This window comes from Petaurus breviceps, unplaced genomic scaffold, assembly GCF_028583685.1.
Source record: "Petaurus breviceps papuanus isolate PSGF00001 unplaced genomic scaffold, PetGlider_PUasm1.0 186, whole genome shotgun sequence".
In the NCBI taxonomy this organism is placed as follows: Eukaryota; Metazoa; Chordata; class Mammalia; order Diprotodontia; family Petauridae; genus Petaurus; species Petaurus breviceps.
The window spans coordinates 21,910,055-21,925,416 of NW_027185798.1; the positions used below are offsets into that span (position 1 = coordinate 21,910,055).

Below are 15,362 nucleotides of genomic sequence, written 5' to 3' on the forward strand. Positions count from 1 at the left end.
TCTCTTTCCTTTGCAGGAGACGAGGGAATATGAGGTGTCCATTTAGGGAGAGGGGGCAGTCTGGGGGAGCCCACCCTGCCTGGCATTACCAACTGGTCAGCAGCTTCCCTGACAAACTATCTGCTGCCCTACCCACCTCCTGTACATACCACCTGGAAAGAGACTCTACCCTAGCCCTTTCAGAGCTGCACCTTCCCCCACCTGCACTGGCCACCACAACCCATCTAACTGGGCACTTCTGCCTGCTTGGGGCCCATCTCTAAGCCTATGAGGGCATTTGCCTCTGGGAAAGCCAGGCTGAAGCACTATCTGGTCCCTGGAAAAACAGCCTTCTCCTGCCTCTTCCCCCATCACCAGGTTTGGATCTTGGGGACTGGGAAGTCAGAGCATTTCCATTCAGTCTCTATGCTCTCAAACCATGGGCAAATGAGCTACAGGTAGGCCAGGTGGGTGGCAGAAACTTCTCCCTGTGTTCTTCACAGGCAAAGAATGAGGGCCGACCTAGAGGTAGGAAGGAGCCCACACAGGTTTCATGTCCACAATTAGCTCTGCCTTCTTAGGGGAGGTCTATTCTCTGGATCTCCCAGGAATGACCCCCTCACACTTCAGTAAGCTTCCCCAATCCCTCCTCTCCTATCAGAGGAGTGGACAACCACCCCTCTCTCCCAAAAGCCAGAAGGGTGGAAAGGAAGAAATCCCAGGGACTCTAAGGGTTTGGGGACTCCCACCCACCCAGGACTGGTTCTCCTGGGAAATGTAATCCATGCCAAAGGGGACAACCTTATCCTTCCCTGGCCTGCCCCACCCTCTGAAGTGTTTGAGAGTGAGAGTGAGTGAGTGAGAGAGTGAGTGAGAGAGTGTGTGTGAGAGAGAGAGAGAGAGAGAGAGAGAGAGAGAGAGAGAGAGAGAGAGGTGTGTGTGTGTGTGTGTGTGTGTGTGTGTGTGTGTGAAAGGGATGAGGAGAGGTGACACTCCTTCCTCTGATGTGCTGGTTCATTATAAACATCCTTCTTTCCCAACCCAACCTCTCCCAACTCCAGACATATAATTTTCTCTTCCATCTACCAATATTTTTTCTTTCCTTTTTGTTTTTTGTTTTTTTGTTTGTTTGTTTGTTTTGGGGGGGGGGGCGATAGAGGCAAAAAACATCCAGGAGAGGGGCAGTCCAAAAGCCCAGAAAACTAGCCCTGGGGGCAGAGGGCCAGCCTGCTGCACTGGGGGACCCAAGGAACTGGTTGTAAGCCACTTTGTATGTGTAAAGTGTAACATAGGTCTGGGCTCCAGCCAGAGAACAATCTTTCATTTCTGTTGTTTCCTTATTAAAAGGTGTTTTCAACAAAGCCGGCAGTCAGGTGGATGGTGTTTACTTGTCTGTCAGAAGGGTATTATGGGGAGGGTAAAGGCAGACACAAAAACAGATCCTGGGCTCCTTTAAAATCACAAGAACAAATGTTTATTGAACAGCCATTATGTGCAAAACAGAGCCTGAAAAAGTTGGTACCGATGGGGAGGGCCAGATGAGCCGGCTTCTCCCCTGGTAGGCACTCCCTCTGGTCTGGGAGCCTAGCGGCTCATCCAGCCCCATCCTCTTCTCCTTCTACTGGCACTGTTCTAGAGGCGACAGGACAGACCCAGGATTGCAGCTCAGCACGTTCCCAAACCCCTCCATGGGAGAGCTACCATCCTTGATTTCTTTGAGTACCCTTTTTCCTCAAGGCATGCAAGGCAAGCTTCCTAGCCGGGTGGCTTCAACTTCCTTGGGCCTGTTTCCTCCTCTGTAAAATGAGGGGGGCGTCCTCTGAACATGCCTCTAAGTGCAGATCTAGGATCCTCCCCCTCTGTCCCTCACTCATTTCCCAGGGAACAGGAGACGGTGCAATTCCCTGATCAACCACAAGAGGTCGCCTGCCAGATCTGGATTCTGCTCTATCTGGCTGGGGCTCATGGAGCCACGTCTGGGGCTTTCCAAGGTGAGCTTCTGCTCACCCAGCCTACCAAGGCCCTCTCCTTTGCCCTTGTGGGTTACTCCTTTCTTCCGTGACCCGAGTGGGAGGTCTCCTGAGCAGTTTGGTTCCCTGCCACCTGTCACCAGAACAGTCTGATTTCCCTCATTAGCCCGCCTCCTGTTCCTGCTTGTGGCTGCAACTGATGTTGTCGATCAAAACAAAGCCTTGATAGCTGGGCATGGTGCCAGGGCTTCCTCTTCGCCCTCTCTCCCCAGCTCCCCTGCCAAGCTGGTGCCAAAGGAATGACACAGCAGCGCAGCTGAGCCCTTGGGGGCAGGAGGAAAGCCAATGACGCCAGGGCATTTGAGGTCCCAACCTCAGAGAGCCTGTGGGAGAGTCCTTAAAAGCGGGCAGGAGGGTTTTAGCAGAGATTGAAGCTGGCAGCCTCCACTCTCTCTTTCTCTCTGTATGGCTATGTGGCTCATTCATCACTTCACTTTGGGGAGAGGCGCTCCCCAACCTCATTCAGCACAGATAGAGGCAGCAGAGAGGAATGGTGAACAACCTGTTTATCCCCCATAGGTAGATTCCTGGAAACAGGATATTCCCTAGAGAAGTCACCAGGCCACCTCTTTCCCTTCCTTGGCATAAGCAGCCTGACTGAAGGAAGGGAAATTGGAGCATAAGGTCACATACTTCTGCTGGTCCTACCATCCCAAAAGAAGGACTAGCAATTTGTTAGATCAAGGCAATGAAATCCGGTGGGGGGAATGATTAGATCCTAGATTGAGGGCTGGAAAGAACCTCTGACACCATCTAATCCAACTCCTCATTTTATAGATGAGGAAAATATGGCACAAAGGAGATTAAGTGACTTAATGTGACCCAATGTCACATAAGTGGCAAAAGGCAGAAACAGGATTCCAATGTAGGTCCTCTAACTCCAAATTCAACGGTCTTTCCACTGCACCACCCTGACTCTTAAGGCTGGAAAAGGAGTCAGGAAAATGGAGCGCTGGTCCTAACTCTGCCACTAACTAGCAATGTGACTAAGGTTCTTTCCAGATTTAGTGTTTTAGGGCTCTGTGTCCAAACTCTGGTGGACCCTCACCCTGGGGCATGACTTTGATCTACTCTTCTCAATCTGCACCCCCAATCTAAAGTGTTCCCAAACTCTAAGTGATATAATAGTGGACAACAATCTGCATATGTCCTTCAGACACCTATCTGCCTGACTCCCAGAGAGACCTGACATGCAAAATGAGGGGCTTGGCACAGCTTACAATCAGCAGCACTCTCCATCTGTACGTCTCACTCTTGACCTGTAGACTTCATTGGGAGCCCCCGGTGGGGACCTCTATCCCTGAACGGGAAGGAACGCCACTTCCCAGAGACTACAAATCCCAGCATGCAGCACCCCAGCTCCTAGGGGACAGACCATGCTCTTACGTAGTTGTTTGTTATACTAACGGCAGCTCCCATTTCTACAGGACAACGCTTTCACCTTGCCTGGCGTTGTGGAGAAAGCGCTTGACAACCTTAAAGTGCTGTGCAAATGGGAGGCTCCCAAAGCGCTTTCCTCTCGACCCTGTGAAGCAGGCAGATAGTGAAAGTATTGTCATCCCCGGCTTAGGACTGGTTTCTGGGCGAGTCTGGGCCTTGCTGGTAGGTAGGCAACCATTAGGTGTCGGAGCCAGGATTCGAACTCGCTGAGTAGCTCCTTAATTTTAGCACTTCTTCCTTAGCATACTGTGCAAAATGTTCAGCGCCGCCGCCCAGACTACAACTCCCATAGTGCACGACGACGAGGCTCGTAGACTTGTTCCCAGATTGCAATGCACTTCCCCTTACGCGCTGGGGCGCCTGGGGGCGTTGCATGTCGGGCATCGAAGTCCGCCGTAGGCAGATGCTTAGCTATTGACGTGGAGGAGCTCTCTGCCTCTGGCCTAGTACTGAAAAGCAATTTCCAGGAGCGGTCGTCCAGAGGCTCCTGGGATCCTCGTACTACGATTAACTGTTCGAACCGGGAGGGGTCAAGAAGCTAGCCCCGCCGTAGCTGCCGCTACTCCTAGCAGCCCCTCTTCCGTAGCAATGTCCCTTTTCCCCCCTTTACAAACATGGCGCTCAGATCCAGCGCAGCCGTCAGTCAGCACTGGCTCCTAACCAAACGGTGCCGACTAACACCACTAAAAACTCCGCCCCTACTGACCGTCTAACAACCCCAGCCAGCACCACAGCTTGTCGTGTCCTGCTCACCCAAGTCACAGAGCTCCAAGAATACGCCCGTATAAGCTCCCTTTACCAAGATGGCGAAGGGAAACGAGCTCTCGTGAAACTGACAATACGCCTGCGCACCAAGCGGGTGCGGCTTTGGCGGAGGTGGGGGGCTGGGGGGAAGGGTCGGGGCTGGAGCTTTCGGTACGCCTGCGCAGGGAGCGGCTCCTCTTTGGCCATTTCACTGAAGCCTACGGCTGAAGGGTTCCACTATTCCTCGCGACTGCGCCGTGAGCCTAGGGAGTCCTCCAATGCGCTTGCGCAAAAAGAAGATCCTTCGGGTTTCAATGCGCCGGCGCGGCAAGAGGTGGGAGGGTCGTCGGCGCTCTCGGCATTTGCCAGCGCGGCTGCGCGCTGGGGGGCGCCCCCTCTGCGCGACTGCGCGGGAGCGAGGCCGCCGGCTGTCAGTGCGGTTGCGCGCGGCGAGCGGCGAGCCCGGAGCGCCTGCGCGGGCGGCTTTGCGGACGCTCGCGGTAAGTTTGCGCCAAGTGCGCGGCAGCGGGGACGCAGACAGCGGCGGCGGCGAGAGGCGGAGCCCGGGGACCCCCCCCCCCCCCCCCCCCCCCCCCGCCCCCCCCCCACGCCCCCCCCCCCCCACCCCCCCCCCCCCCCCCCCTCCCCCGTCCCGACCCCGACCCCTCCTCCCGGGATGGCAGCGCCCGTCAGCCTCCCCGGCCGGGCCGGCGGCCGCCAGCGCCGGCTCTAGCCTGTGGGCCTAGGCCCCGCCGAGGCCCGAGCCCCGGGAGCCCGGAGCCACCGTGCAGCCAGCAGCCCGGCCCGGGACTGAGGGGCCGCGCCCCCCTCACGGCCCGAGGGGAGGACGGTGCCGCCCCGGGGGCCCCGCGGGGGCCGGGGTCTGGGGCTGGGGGGGGGGCGAGGAGGCCGGGCCCTTGGGGCGAGAGGGGGGGGGGGGGGGGCCCCCCCCCCCCCCCACACCCCCCCTCCCCTGGGGGTCGGGGGGGGGGCCGAGCGGAGCGCGCCCAGCCCGGGAGGTGGATGAATGTGGGAGAAAATGGAGACCAAGACGATCGTGTACGACCTGGACACGTCGGGGGGGCTGATGGAGGTAAGAGCAGCCCCCCCGCCCCCCCCCCCTTTGGGCAGGGAGGGCGGGGACCCCGGGCCCCCCCCCCTCCCCCGGCCTACAAAGCAGCCCCGCTCCGGGAGCGCCGGCGGAATGGGGGAGGGGACCGGAGCTCGGCCTCTCTCTACCAGATGGGGGCTCGGGAGGCCCGGCAGCAGCCCCTGGCCCTCGCCGCCCCCCATCCGAGCTCCGTGCCCAGATGCCCGCCCTATCCCGTGGCCTCGGGGTACCTTCCCGGCGCCGCCTCCGCGGCCCCTTTGTGCCTTACCGGCCGCTCCCCATTCCCCTCCCTCGGTCCGCCTCCGGTCCGGGTCCGGGGCCGCGGACGGCCTGCCCCGTGTCCATACAAGGAAGTGGAGCGCGCCGACCGCCGCCGCCACCCCTTCCCCCAGCCCCGGTCCTCCGGCCCTCGGAGCCCGGCCGCCTCGTTGGGCAGCGGGCCCGGGCAGCCCGGGGGCTCGGGAGCCCGAGGCGCAGGCGGGATGGCAGGCAGGAGGAGGACAAAGCGGGAGCGGGGGGCGGGCGGGAAGAAGAGCGGGGGGCCGGGGCCCGCGCCGGGCCCCCCACGCACGCCCCGTTTGTCCGTGTGCGCAGCAAATCCAAGCCCTGCTGGCCCCCCCCAAGAGCGAGGAAGGGGAGAAGAGGAGCCGCAAGCCCGAGAAGGAGCCGCGCCGGAGCGGCCGTGCCACCAACCACGACAGCTGCGATAGCTGCAAGGAGGGCGGGGACCTGCTCTGCTGCGACCACTGCCCGGCCGCCTTCCACCTCCAGTGCTGGTAGGTCCGCCGCGGAGGGGGCGCGGGCTCGCCCCCCAGCCCCTGCCTCTGTTTACAACATGGCGACCGGCCGCCTCTAAATTATATTTTTATTCTCAGCGCCATTTTGGCTGCAGAGAGGATTTGCCGGCGCGGCGGCGGCCCCGGGAGGCCAGCCCCTGGCCCCGGCCCCCTCCGCGCCCCGCCCCGCGCCTCTTGGGCAAGCCTGGCCCGCGCCGCGGCCCGCCATTAGAGCTGCCCCCGGGCGCCCATTGCGCGGCTCTCGGCGGCGGGGCTGGGTCGGCCCGGGCTGGGAAATCCTTGGCCGCCGGGGCGGAAACGTGCGCCCGTCCGCCGGGGGGAGGGGAGCGCGGCGCAGGGCCGGCCCCGGCCCCTGCCCTGCCCGCCCAGCCCGGGGAAGGGCGCCCACCGCCGCCGCTCGGCCCGGAGGCGTACAGACCCGAGTTTCCGCCCCCTCCCCTCCCGAGCGGCCTCGCCGCCGCGGGAGCCCAGATTGCGCCTTGGCCCGGCCTGTCCTGTAGCCGCGGTGGCCCCGGCGGGCGGCCGAGCAGCCGGGCAGGCTGGATGGCTGGATGGCTGCCTCCTGTGTCTCTGTTTTCATGAAGTCTGTGGAGATCCTGCCCAAGCTCTCCTCCAGCTTACTTCACCTTCTTCCCCCAATTTGGGATGGAGTGAAATATTGCATACTCTGAATTTGTGCTAATTGTAGGGGTTTGAACCACTTATTAGACTGATTACTGATAGTAGGGAAATTAAGGTTGTGGTCAGAAGTTGTGTAGGAAGAGGCCCATTACTTTTACCAAGATAGTTTTGTCCCGGAGCGCACCCCAGCTTGCAGTGGTGCTGGGGTAGAAATGTTTTTGTCCTGCAGGAATTTTTGCTAGTAGCTTTTAAAATTTTTATGGTGAAGTGACTAATACTCTAAAGGAGGGGATCCATGCTTTTAAGAGTATATACTTCCTGTAATGTGTTATACAGCTGGAGGAAAACTCTTTGCTCTTTTAATGCTGTGGAATTTCTATACCTTGAGGTATTTTATGTGAGTTGACAGTTAATTTCAGTTAATCTTGTTTCAGGTTGTGATTGTTTGGTCATATTGGAACAGGGTTGTGGACATCATTTTGCAATGTAGGTTAATGTTTTACTCTTGGATGTAGTTGGTGTTGAGTGAGTGTAATGGCTTCTACATAGAACTTGGGCTATTTGGTAAGGCCTACACTCTTTAGTCTCATTTGTTTTAAAAAATGGAACTGTCCTTGGAAACCTTGGGCATTGTACAAGTGTTCATTGGTTTGCAAAGTGTAACACCTGACCCCTGAATTTTTTAATTCATCAGTTGAGACTAAATCTTGTCAAACTGTAACAATTGTTTTCATTCTAGCTGTAATGAAATTCTGGTTTATCCAGGTTTCCTTTCAGTGAATCAGAATTATTATTTTCCCTCTATGAATGAGATTGGTAATGGTCATTGGCAAGTTGAGATTCCTGCTAAATAAGGTAGGGCATGTGTCTCCTTAAAGGTGATGGAATTGAATGTACTACTAACAACCCAAGTTAATATTTAAATTATAAAACACCCTATTGTTTATGTTGAGGTAGGGCAGCCTAATTTATGTTTCTTAGGATTTTGGAGAACAATGCTTTTTGGTATTGGTGGGAAGACTGGAAACTTTACTTTCAGATAGGAATTCTTGATAACCCTCATCCTATAGACTGGGTTTATTTTCACCATGTTCTTCAGCCACCTCTCTCCTCACTGTGCTGCTAGACTGACAGTAATCCATTGACTCATTCATGACAGAGTTGTCCTTCTGGGAAAAGTTTCTGCTTTTTAAAAAAATTGACTCATCCTCATGATTATGCACGACTCCTTTTGGGGTTCAGGTTCCACTGATCTGTATGAGACTTGTTTGGAAATAATGTTGACTTGGGCAGACTTTTTTTCTTCAACTTCCCATTGCATATTTACTTTGATAAACATAACAATGACTGCTTCCTCTATACTCCCAGAATGCATTGGTGTGTAGCTGGAGTTTTACAAATCCTTGAAGGCAAAGTGCTTTGCCACTTTAGATCTTGATTCAAAGTTCTCCCAGGATACCTGCTCTGATTAACTGGGAAAAGGACCTGATGAAATATCTCCAAAACAGATGTAGGCACATTTTAGATTCTTAGATGATGATATTGCACAGAAGGAATCATGAGTTTTTTACCCAGTAACTACAGGAAGGAAATGATCAGGGAGGTTGACTGTTTTCTTGGCCATTCTTTTCTCTAGCCTGTTTTATTCTGTGGGAAGAACAGTGATTTTCTCTCAGTTAGAACACCTGTTTCTTTCTGGGTCTTTTTCTGTGAGTCTATGAAAGAACAGAGTGGTAGAGGTTAGTCTTAGGATATTACTGAACAATAAGAGTTCAGAAAATAATGTGTAAGTACTTGTTTAAGTGACAGTTGAATCATTTATCCAAGTTTAACTGGTACATCAATTATTCAGAGTGGTGGGAAGGGATACCAAGCCTGTGTTAGGTAAAGTGGAAGGAGATCTTTTTCAAATGTTCCCTGAACATTCTAATTGCACAGCTTTAAGTTGTGCTTTCTGAAAATGCCAGTCACACAGTGATTAGCTTCTAAGACGGCTTTGAAGTTAGACTAACTGAGCCTGAGCTGAGTTTACTCTGCTACCTTTCTGATTGAAATGGGTATAATCACCTCATAGCAAAATGAACATTGTAGGGCATGACTAATGAATTTGGTGAAAAACATCATGATTTCCTCTCCTAGCAAGCTCATAGCCCCAAACAGAAATAGGAACTGAGACTGTCCCATTGAGCAGGCATCTCCCTTACCTCCCTCAGCACGCTTGCTTCCCGTCAGACGGATTTCTGCAGCATTTGCCTCCGCATGTTATATTTGGAATTGTTGGCTGGGTTTCCTCTCGCTGGTATTGGCAGTGAGATCCAAAATGAGGTTTTCGAAGAATGGAAGAGAAAAAGTCTGTGCTGCTTGGGCAAAACTGAGCTCGCCTCTGAGTTTTGCATATTATTTTCAGCGAGTCACAGCAAGAGAAGTTTCTCACGTGAAGTGGAAAACTGCCACCTTTAACTGGCGTTCAGGATGTCCTGATGATTAGCTAGCAGGATGGTTTTTTCCTGGTTTTTCAGGTCCATGAGCTGTTCAGCAGCTCCTGGTATAATGCCATGACTGAGGAGTCCTCTTAGCAGGATTGAGAAATTAGAAGGGACTGATTCTGAGGTGGAACTTGTGAGGTGTGTACTGTTGGTTGTCCTGCCAGTGGCACTTTTGACCTTTTAAAAACCCTCCCTTTTTTGAACAGTAGAACGTTTTGAAGCTATAGTGAACTTTTTTCCTTTACTTTTGTTGTATTGCAATGAGATCTGTATATTTTTAATATTGTAAGCATTCCATTTAAACTCTAAGGTAGCCGAGGTTAAGTCAATATTTAAGTTTTGATGGTTACTTCTAAAATTTGTCCATGGGTAATTTTCTCTACAAAAGATAATTTTGTGGGAAACTTCATTTCAGAGGCTTGGAGTGATCAGCCCATATTTAAAAAAAAAAAACCTTAACTTAAAGACTAAGGATTTGTTTTAATTGCATGTTTGTCAAAATTTTTATAATCCTAATGATTTAGGAACTGTTAAAGGTAAGAAAAGAAGGCTCAACTTGAAAAAAGGGACAATATTCTCCTGAAATATAACATTTATCATGGTACTTGAAACAAATCAGTAAAATTCAAAAAGTTATTACCATGTTGTTGTTCAGTCATGTCCAAATTTTTGTGACCCCCTTGGACTATACTGTCGTTGGGGTTTTCTTGGCAAAGATACTGGAGTGGTTTGCCATTTCCTTCTCCAGTGGATTAAGGCAACAAAGGTTAAATGACTTGCCCAGGGTCACAGCTAGTGAATGCCTGAGGCCAGATTTGAACTCATGAAAATGAATCTTCCTGACTTCAGGCCCTCTGCCACCTAGCTGCCCCCCCTTTGGTGTACAGTTCTTTTAGTCATACTTTTGGATTCTAGAGTTACGATTCTCATACATCTGTTTTAAGCTCCAGTCAGGTTTAAAATTTCAAAGAAAAAATTTTTTATATAAAGACTAATCAGAGAAATTTCTAATTAATTGTTTAACTTGCACTAAAAAGTGGTTTTAGTAGTAGTCACTGTTATATATTGAATGAAAGATACTGATTTATAGTAAGCTCAGAATGAAAATAAAAACAAAATTCAAAGAGATGTAGACATGCCACTCATTTTCCTTCCTCTGTTTTGTCCTCTACCTTTTCTGATCCCTCCCAATAAAAATTTAGCTCTCTCCATCTGAATGAATGGCTAGTGAATAGTTATTTCACTTAGATCCAGATGCTATATCTTAGTAGAGACAAATGCAAAATGATCGACATGTTTGTTTTTTGTTCTTTCAACTTTTCTGACAAAGAATTCCAAAGATGAACGTTGCCTAAATCTGCCACTCCACCTCTCTCTCTCTCTCTCTCTCTCTCTCTCTCCCTCTCCCTCTCCCCCTCTCTCCCTCTCTTTCTCTTAGCCAGCCTTAAATGTCTATGTGTGTCATGAAAGAGCCAAGTGGGAAAGTATTCCTTATATTTGTCCTTGTACCTGGAGGCTCTTGGTTTAAGGAGGAAGATTTTAATTGCTGCAATTTGATTTGTAAAACATGTAATTAGCAGCTTGCTTTGGAAATTACTTGGGTCAGCAGTCTCATTTAAACCCAGGTAAACTAAAGGGAAGAGGTGGTTATGAGCTATGCTGAACTAACTTGTGGGTGTTAGGATAAAGCATGGAAGAGGGTTTGGGAGTGTTTTTAAATTAATAAAACAGGCTTACAAAGGAAACCAATTATATTTAAGTGACAATTTTTTTTCCCACCCAAGTTAGTGGATACCAGGTTAAGAACCATTGGTATAGAGACGAGAAAATATACATTTATTTGCTTATAGGTTTTCCATATAACATAGCAGGCCTGATTTGATATCCCCAGATATCAGTTACCAGTGAAGGTGTCCTGTAGCAAGGTTTAGTTTTGCCCCTAGAGTGACAGACTGATAGAAAGAAGAAAGCTAGATGTTTGCTTTTGAAAGAGACCACTTCCTTGTCATTGGAGGGCGGGAGTCATTAGATTTGGGTCAGACCAGGTGGCTGGTGAAGTTCCTTCCAACTCTCATTCTCTGTTGAAATCCATCTTTCTTGATTCCCCTCCCCCCCAAAACACACACAAGTTCCTTGGATGTATAGTAAAAGCAGGCAGCCCAGGCGGAAGGGGTTGGTTTGGGATGTGATGATACATGCTATGTTGACACACCTTTGGTCTCTGGAAATGTTTTCATCCTTAAGATGCCAGAAGTTTTGAGTTGCTCTAGCAGAAATACACCTCCTCCTCTCCATCATTTGGCTTAAATGCCCTACAGAGTATTTATCAATGATTCTCTCTTGTGCTGACTCGGTGAGTGACACTTAGAAGGTACCTCTTAATAACTCTGCTCTTGGGGCGGCCAGGTGGCACAGTAAGTAAGAGCGCCAACCCCAGAGTCAGAAGACCTGGGAACGGTTCTGGCCTCAGATACTTAATACCCACACAAAATAACTGGCCGTGTAACCTTGAGCAAGTTACTTAACCCCAGTTGCTTAGGGGCGGCCAGGTGGCACAGTAAGTAAGAGCACCGGCTCCAGTGTTGGGAGACCTGGGATCGGTTCCGGCCTCAGATACTCGGCACCCACACAAAAAAAATAACTGGCCGTGTAACCTTGAGCAAGTTACTTAACCCCAGTTGCTTTAAAAAAAATAATAATAACTCTGCTCTCCCCAGAGACATAAGTATATCTCAGAGAGAGGAAGACATTATATTCAAAGTAAGTCCTAGACTGCATTTGAAAAGGTGGCTTGTCACCATGCCCAGGTCGCACTACACAGGTCATTAGCTGACTTCTCTGCCCATAATCTCAGAACACTTCAGAAGAACAAGGGAATGACTCTTCTATCTTCCCCTCTTAAATTACTGAAATCTCAATCCTGTGATCTTAAGGTCAGTCCCTAAGTTCAGTGGAGGGGGAAAAATGGTGATTGAGATTTTGGAAATAGTAGCCATATTTAAAATAAGGTTTAAGCACACTTAAAATAATAATAAAATGGAATTTAAAAGTTGAAGGTAGAAGAAAAAAACAATATCAACCCAAAAAAGTTTAATCAGGCTATTTTCATTCAATAGCATTCAATTCACCATAAGATTCTGAGTACTATAAGTACACCTTGCAGAGACGAACCAAGATTTGTCTGGGACCTATTATTGATGGAAGTTAATGTATAACTTCACTGCCTCATCCAAAGAACTGCTTTGGATTTTCCTTTTTGATTCTTATTGCAGTTTCCCACTGAACTGTTTGAGAGCCCAGAGCTGGCCCATCTCTTCTGTACTTTGCTTTGGGAACAGAAATGATGTGTGGGTCATTCCAAGTGGATGGTACCATTTGTTAACACAAACATCACAGCCATTCCTGTCTGCCTCATTATGTTTGCTTTCCTCTGTGTCAGTAGCTTGGGTGTTCAATTTTTTGCCCTTCCCATGCTTTTTTACAAATTGCACAGACTATCTCCCAGGAAATGCTGCCCAGTCTTGAGAGGATAAAAGATAAATAGAGTAACAGCAGGATGAGGAGAAACATCCGAGTCTGAACGAGCCCAGCTCCAGTCTTTGCTGCTGATCTCAGCTCAGCATGAGGCACTTTTTGAAATAAGCTCTAGCAAGCTGGAGATGACTCTCCGTGGGGTTTGAATTTCACAGTGGCCCAAAGACATCACTTTACCTCCAGGCCAGACTGGGGGAAAATCCTCTCTGAATTTCAGGCAAGTTGGATTTCCAGTTGGAGCCCCATTTGTGGCAGCATCGCCCACTTCAGACCTCCATGCTGCTGTGATCCCAGAGGGATATGGAGTACTACCTTTCTCTTATCTAGGTTCTGCATTTATGACTAAAAAGAACTCAGGACAGCAGGGAAGCTAATGAACAGCACAAAACTTCAATGAGGGTTGTTTAAATAAGTTCTTCTGTTATAAGAATGGGCTACTCAGGATTCCTGTTGTTTTTCTTTCACCAGCCCAGCGACCTATAAAGACTTTGGGGGGGCTGTTCTTCATTCCTACCTTCACTGAATCAATCAAAAGGTATTTCAGTTATCTTTGTTCCAGAGATTGAGCTTTGTGCCGGTCTTTTTTTTTTTTTCCATTTTGAGGAGCTGGTCTTAATTTTTAGGGAGAGTTTTCTAAAGCATCTTATTGGCTGTCAATTGGCTGCTCTCTGTTATTAATCAGTGAATTATGAAAATGGGACTCCAGTAAGCTGACTAAATGTTTATGGACTTAGCTTTCCTATTTCAACACTTAGGCTGTATTTGATTTTCCTTAGTTTGTCTTTGTTTTTTAAATAGCCTCTTAGAAGTGGAAGGGAATGCCTACTTTGTAGAAGTGGAAGACTCTGGATGTGTAATATTGCATGTACCTTCACACAGTTGGCATGTGGGTTTTGCTGAATTGCTTTTCTCTCTTTACATTTCTTTACAAGGGGTGGCTGGATCATGGGTGGGGAGGGCAGCTATTTGGGAATGAAAGGTGAGATGAAAAGATACCAGAATGAAAGAAAGAGAAATGCTACTGATGCTGGCCATTTGGTAAGCACTGATTTGTGGGGGAGCATTGGAGCAGCATGTGTGTGTGGGTGCGCGCATACACACCCCCACACACACACTCTCGAACATACACCACACACACCCCCTACACCCCCCCCACACACACACACACACCATTGTCTTTTCTTTCCTCTCTGGTCTCATCTGGCAGAGATGAAAATTAACCATCCTACCTTAGTGATACCATATGAAATGACCATTTTCTCCCCTATCACATATTGTGTATGCATACTACCTCTTTGATAGCATTTGAGAAATTATATTCTGAAAAGTGTCTGCAGTATTTTTCATTAAGACATGGCCAGATGATCATGTCTGAGTAGAGCCTATATACGTGCTTCGTTTTCTTAAGGGGGGCTTTCCTGAAATTCCTTTATTTGAGTATATATAAACTTTAGGATGATCATTTTTTGCATATAAATCATCCAAATTTTTAGCGTAGACCCTCTAAGGATGACAGGGCCCGAGGGTAAATGTTGGCTTTCCATCTCAGAGATAGCATGTTCAGCTTCTAACTAGGTCACTAGGGGTAAGAACTGGTAGGTTTCTCAGAAGCCCTAGTGGGCACTTATCTGCTGCCCCAAACCCTGGCCCAGCCCAACTTGACAGCCTGCCTAGGAGATTACTGAAATAATGTAGGGCAGGGAGGTCTGAGGTTTATAAGTAGAACTAGAGGGAGTAAAGCTTACTCTGCTTTAGCTCAGATAGGGCTTCTTAATAAGGTCCTGTGAAGGGGAAGAAGAAATGAAGTAAAAACCTCATCTCTAATTGAACTCCATTTCAGACAAAGTGATTATTAGAGCTTTTCATCTCTTGAGCCTTTGCTTAATTTAAGGTACAGTATCCAGAAGTTACCACTTTCCTAGACCCACTGCTTTTTAGCTCTTGGATCACTGGCTGTGATAATCCAGTCAGGCTTGACCCCAGCTTAAAAGAAAAATTCAGCCCCTCTTCTCTCACACCTTGGAGGTTTATGGAATGCATGGGTCCATTTGTTGGATTGTGTGTCCTGGTGAAACTCCTATTGTTAGGAAACTTATTGTTGTGATTGGAATTTTTTCCATTTTTAAAAGCGGTTGAGTTTCAGCATGTGCTCTGAGGTGATTGAATGGAGTAACCATTAAAATATATGCTACTAACCTGCATCTCCCAGGACAGACTCTCAAAAGTGTTAGAGGCCAACCCAGGAGAGTGGGGAGCCAGCCTCTGTGATATGGGGAGCCAGCTAGTAGAAGTATTTCAGAGGGTGGCAGAGGTGAACACCTGACCATAGCTGTTAGTTTTGTACTCATTTTTTTTTCCTCCCAAGATGCTTTGGCTCGCAACGATCTTCTCCAGGTGTCCCCTGCTGGGAGGATGCCACAGGCTAACTGCAAAGAAGCATGTAATTTGGGGGCACAGTCAGCCTGTTTGAAAGCCTTGTGTGCCTCTGGAAATGACGCAACAGGCTGGATTTCTCAATGGGGCATTTGTAATGCCCTGGCACTCCTGGTGGTTTCCTTCTTAGCACTCTGCCACTGAGGCTGTGCATGAGAAAACCAGCGATCCTTGTTCTTTATGGAGT

At 49.4% G+C, this 15,362-nt stretch overlaps 2 protein-coding genes across 3 annotated transcripts in view; both read left to right on the forward strand.

Moving 5' to 3' along the window:
• SEZ6 (seizure related 6 homolog) overlaps window positions 1-2,662 on the forward strand; it is a 77,348-nt gene extending 74,686 nt beyond the window's left edge. Inside the window, exon 17 of one of the 2 annotated variants that reach the window (XM_069089773.1) lies at window positions 1-2,662. In XM_069089773.1, coding sequence (XP_068945874.1) covers window positions 1-33 — 33 coding nt within the window. In that variant the 3' untranslated portion in view covers window positions 34-2,662. The other variant, XM_069089775.1, reaches the window with a different exon arrangement.
• A 2,451-nt stretch (window positions 2,663-5,113) lies between these two features.
• PHF12 (PHD finger protein 12) overlaps window positions 5,114-15,362 on the forward strand; it is a 33,337-nt gene continuing 23,088 nt past the window's right edge. Inside the window, exons 1-2 of the mRNA XM_069089776.1 lie at window positions 5,114-5,286; window positions 5,899-6,080. Coding sequence (XP_068945877.1) covers window positions 5,221-5,286; window positions 5,899-6,080 — 248 coding nt within the window. The 5' untranslated portion in view covers window positions 5,114-5,220. The remainder of the gene's footprint in view (window positions 5,287-5,898; window positions 6,081-15,362) is intronic.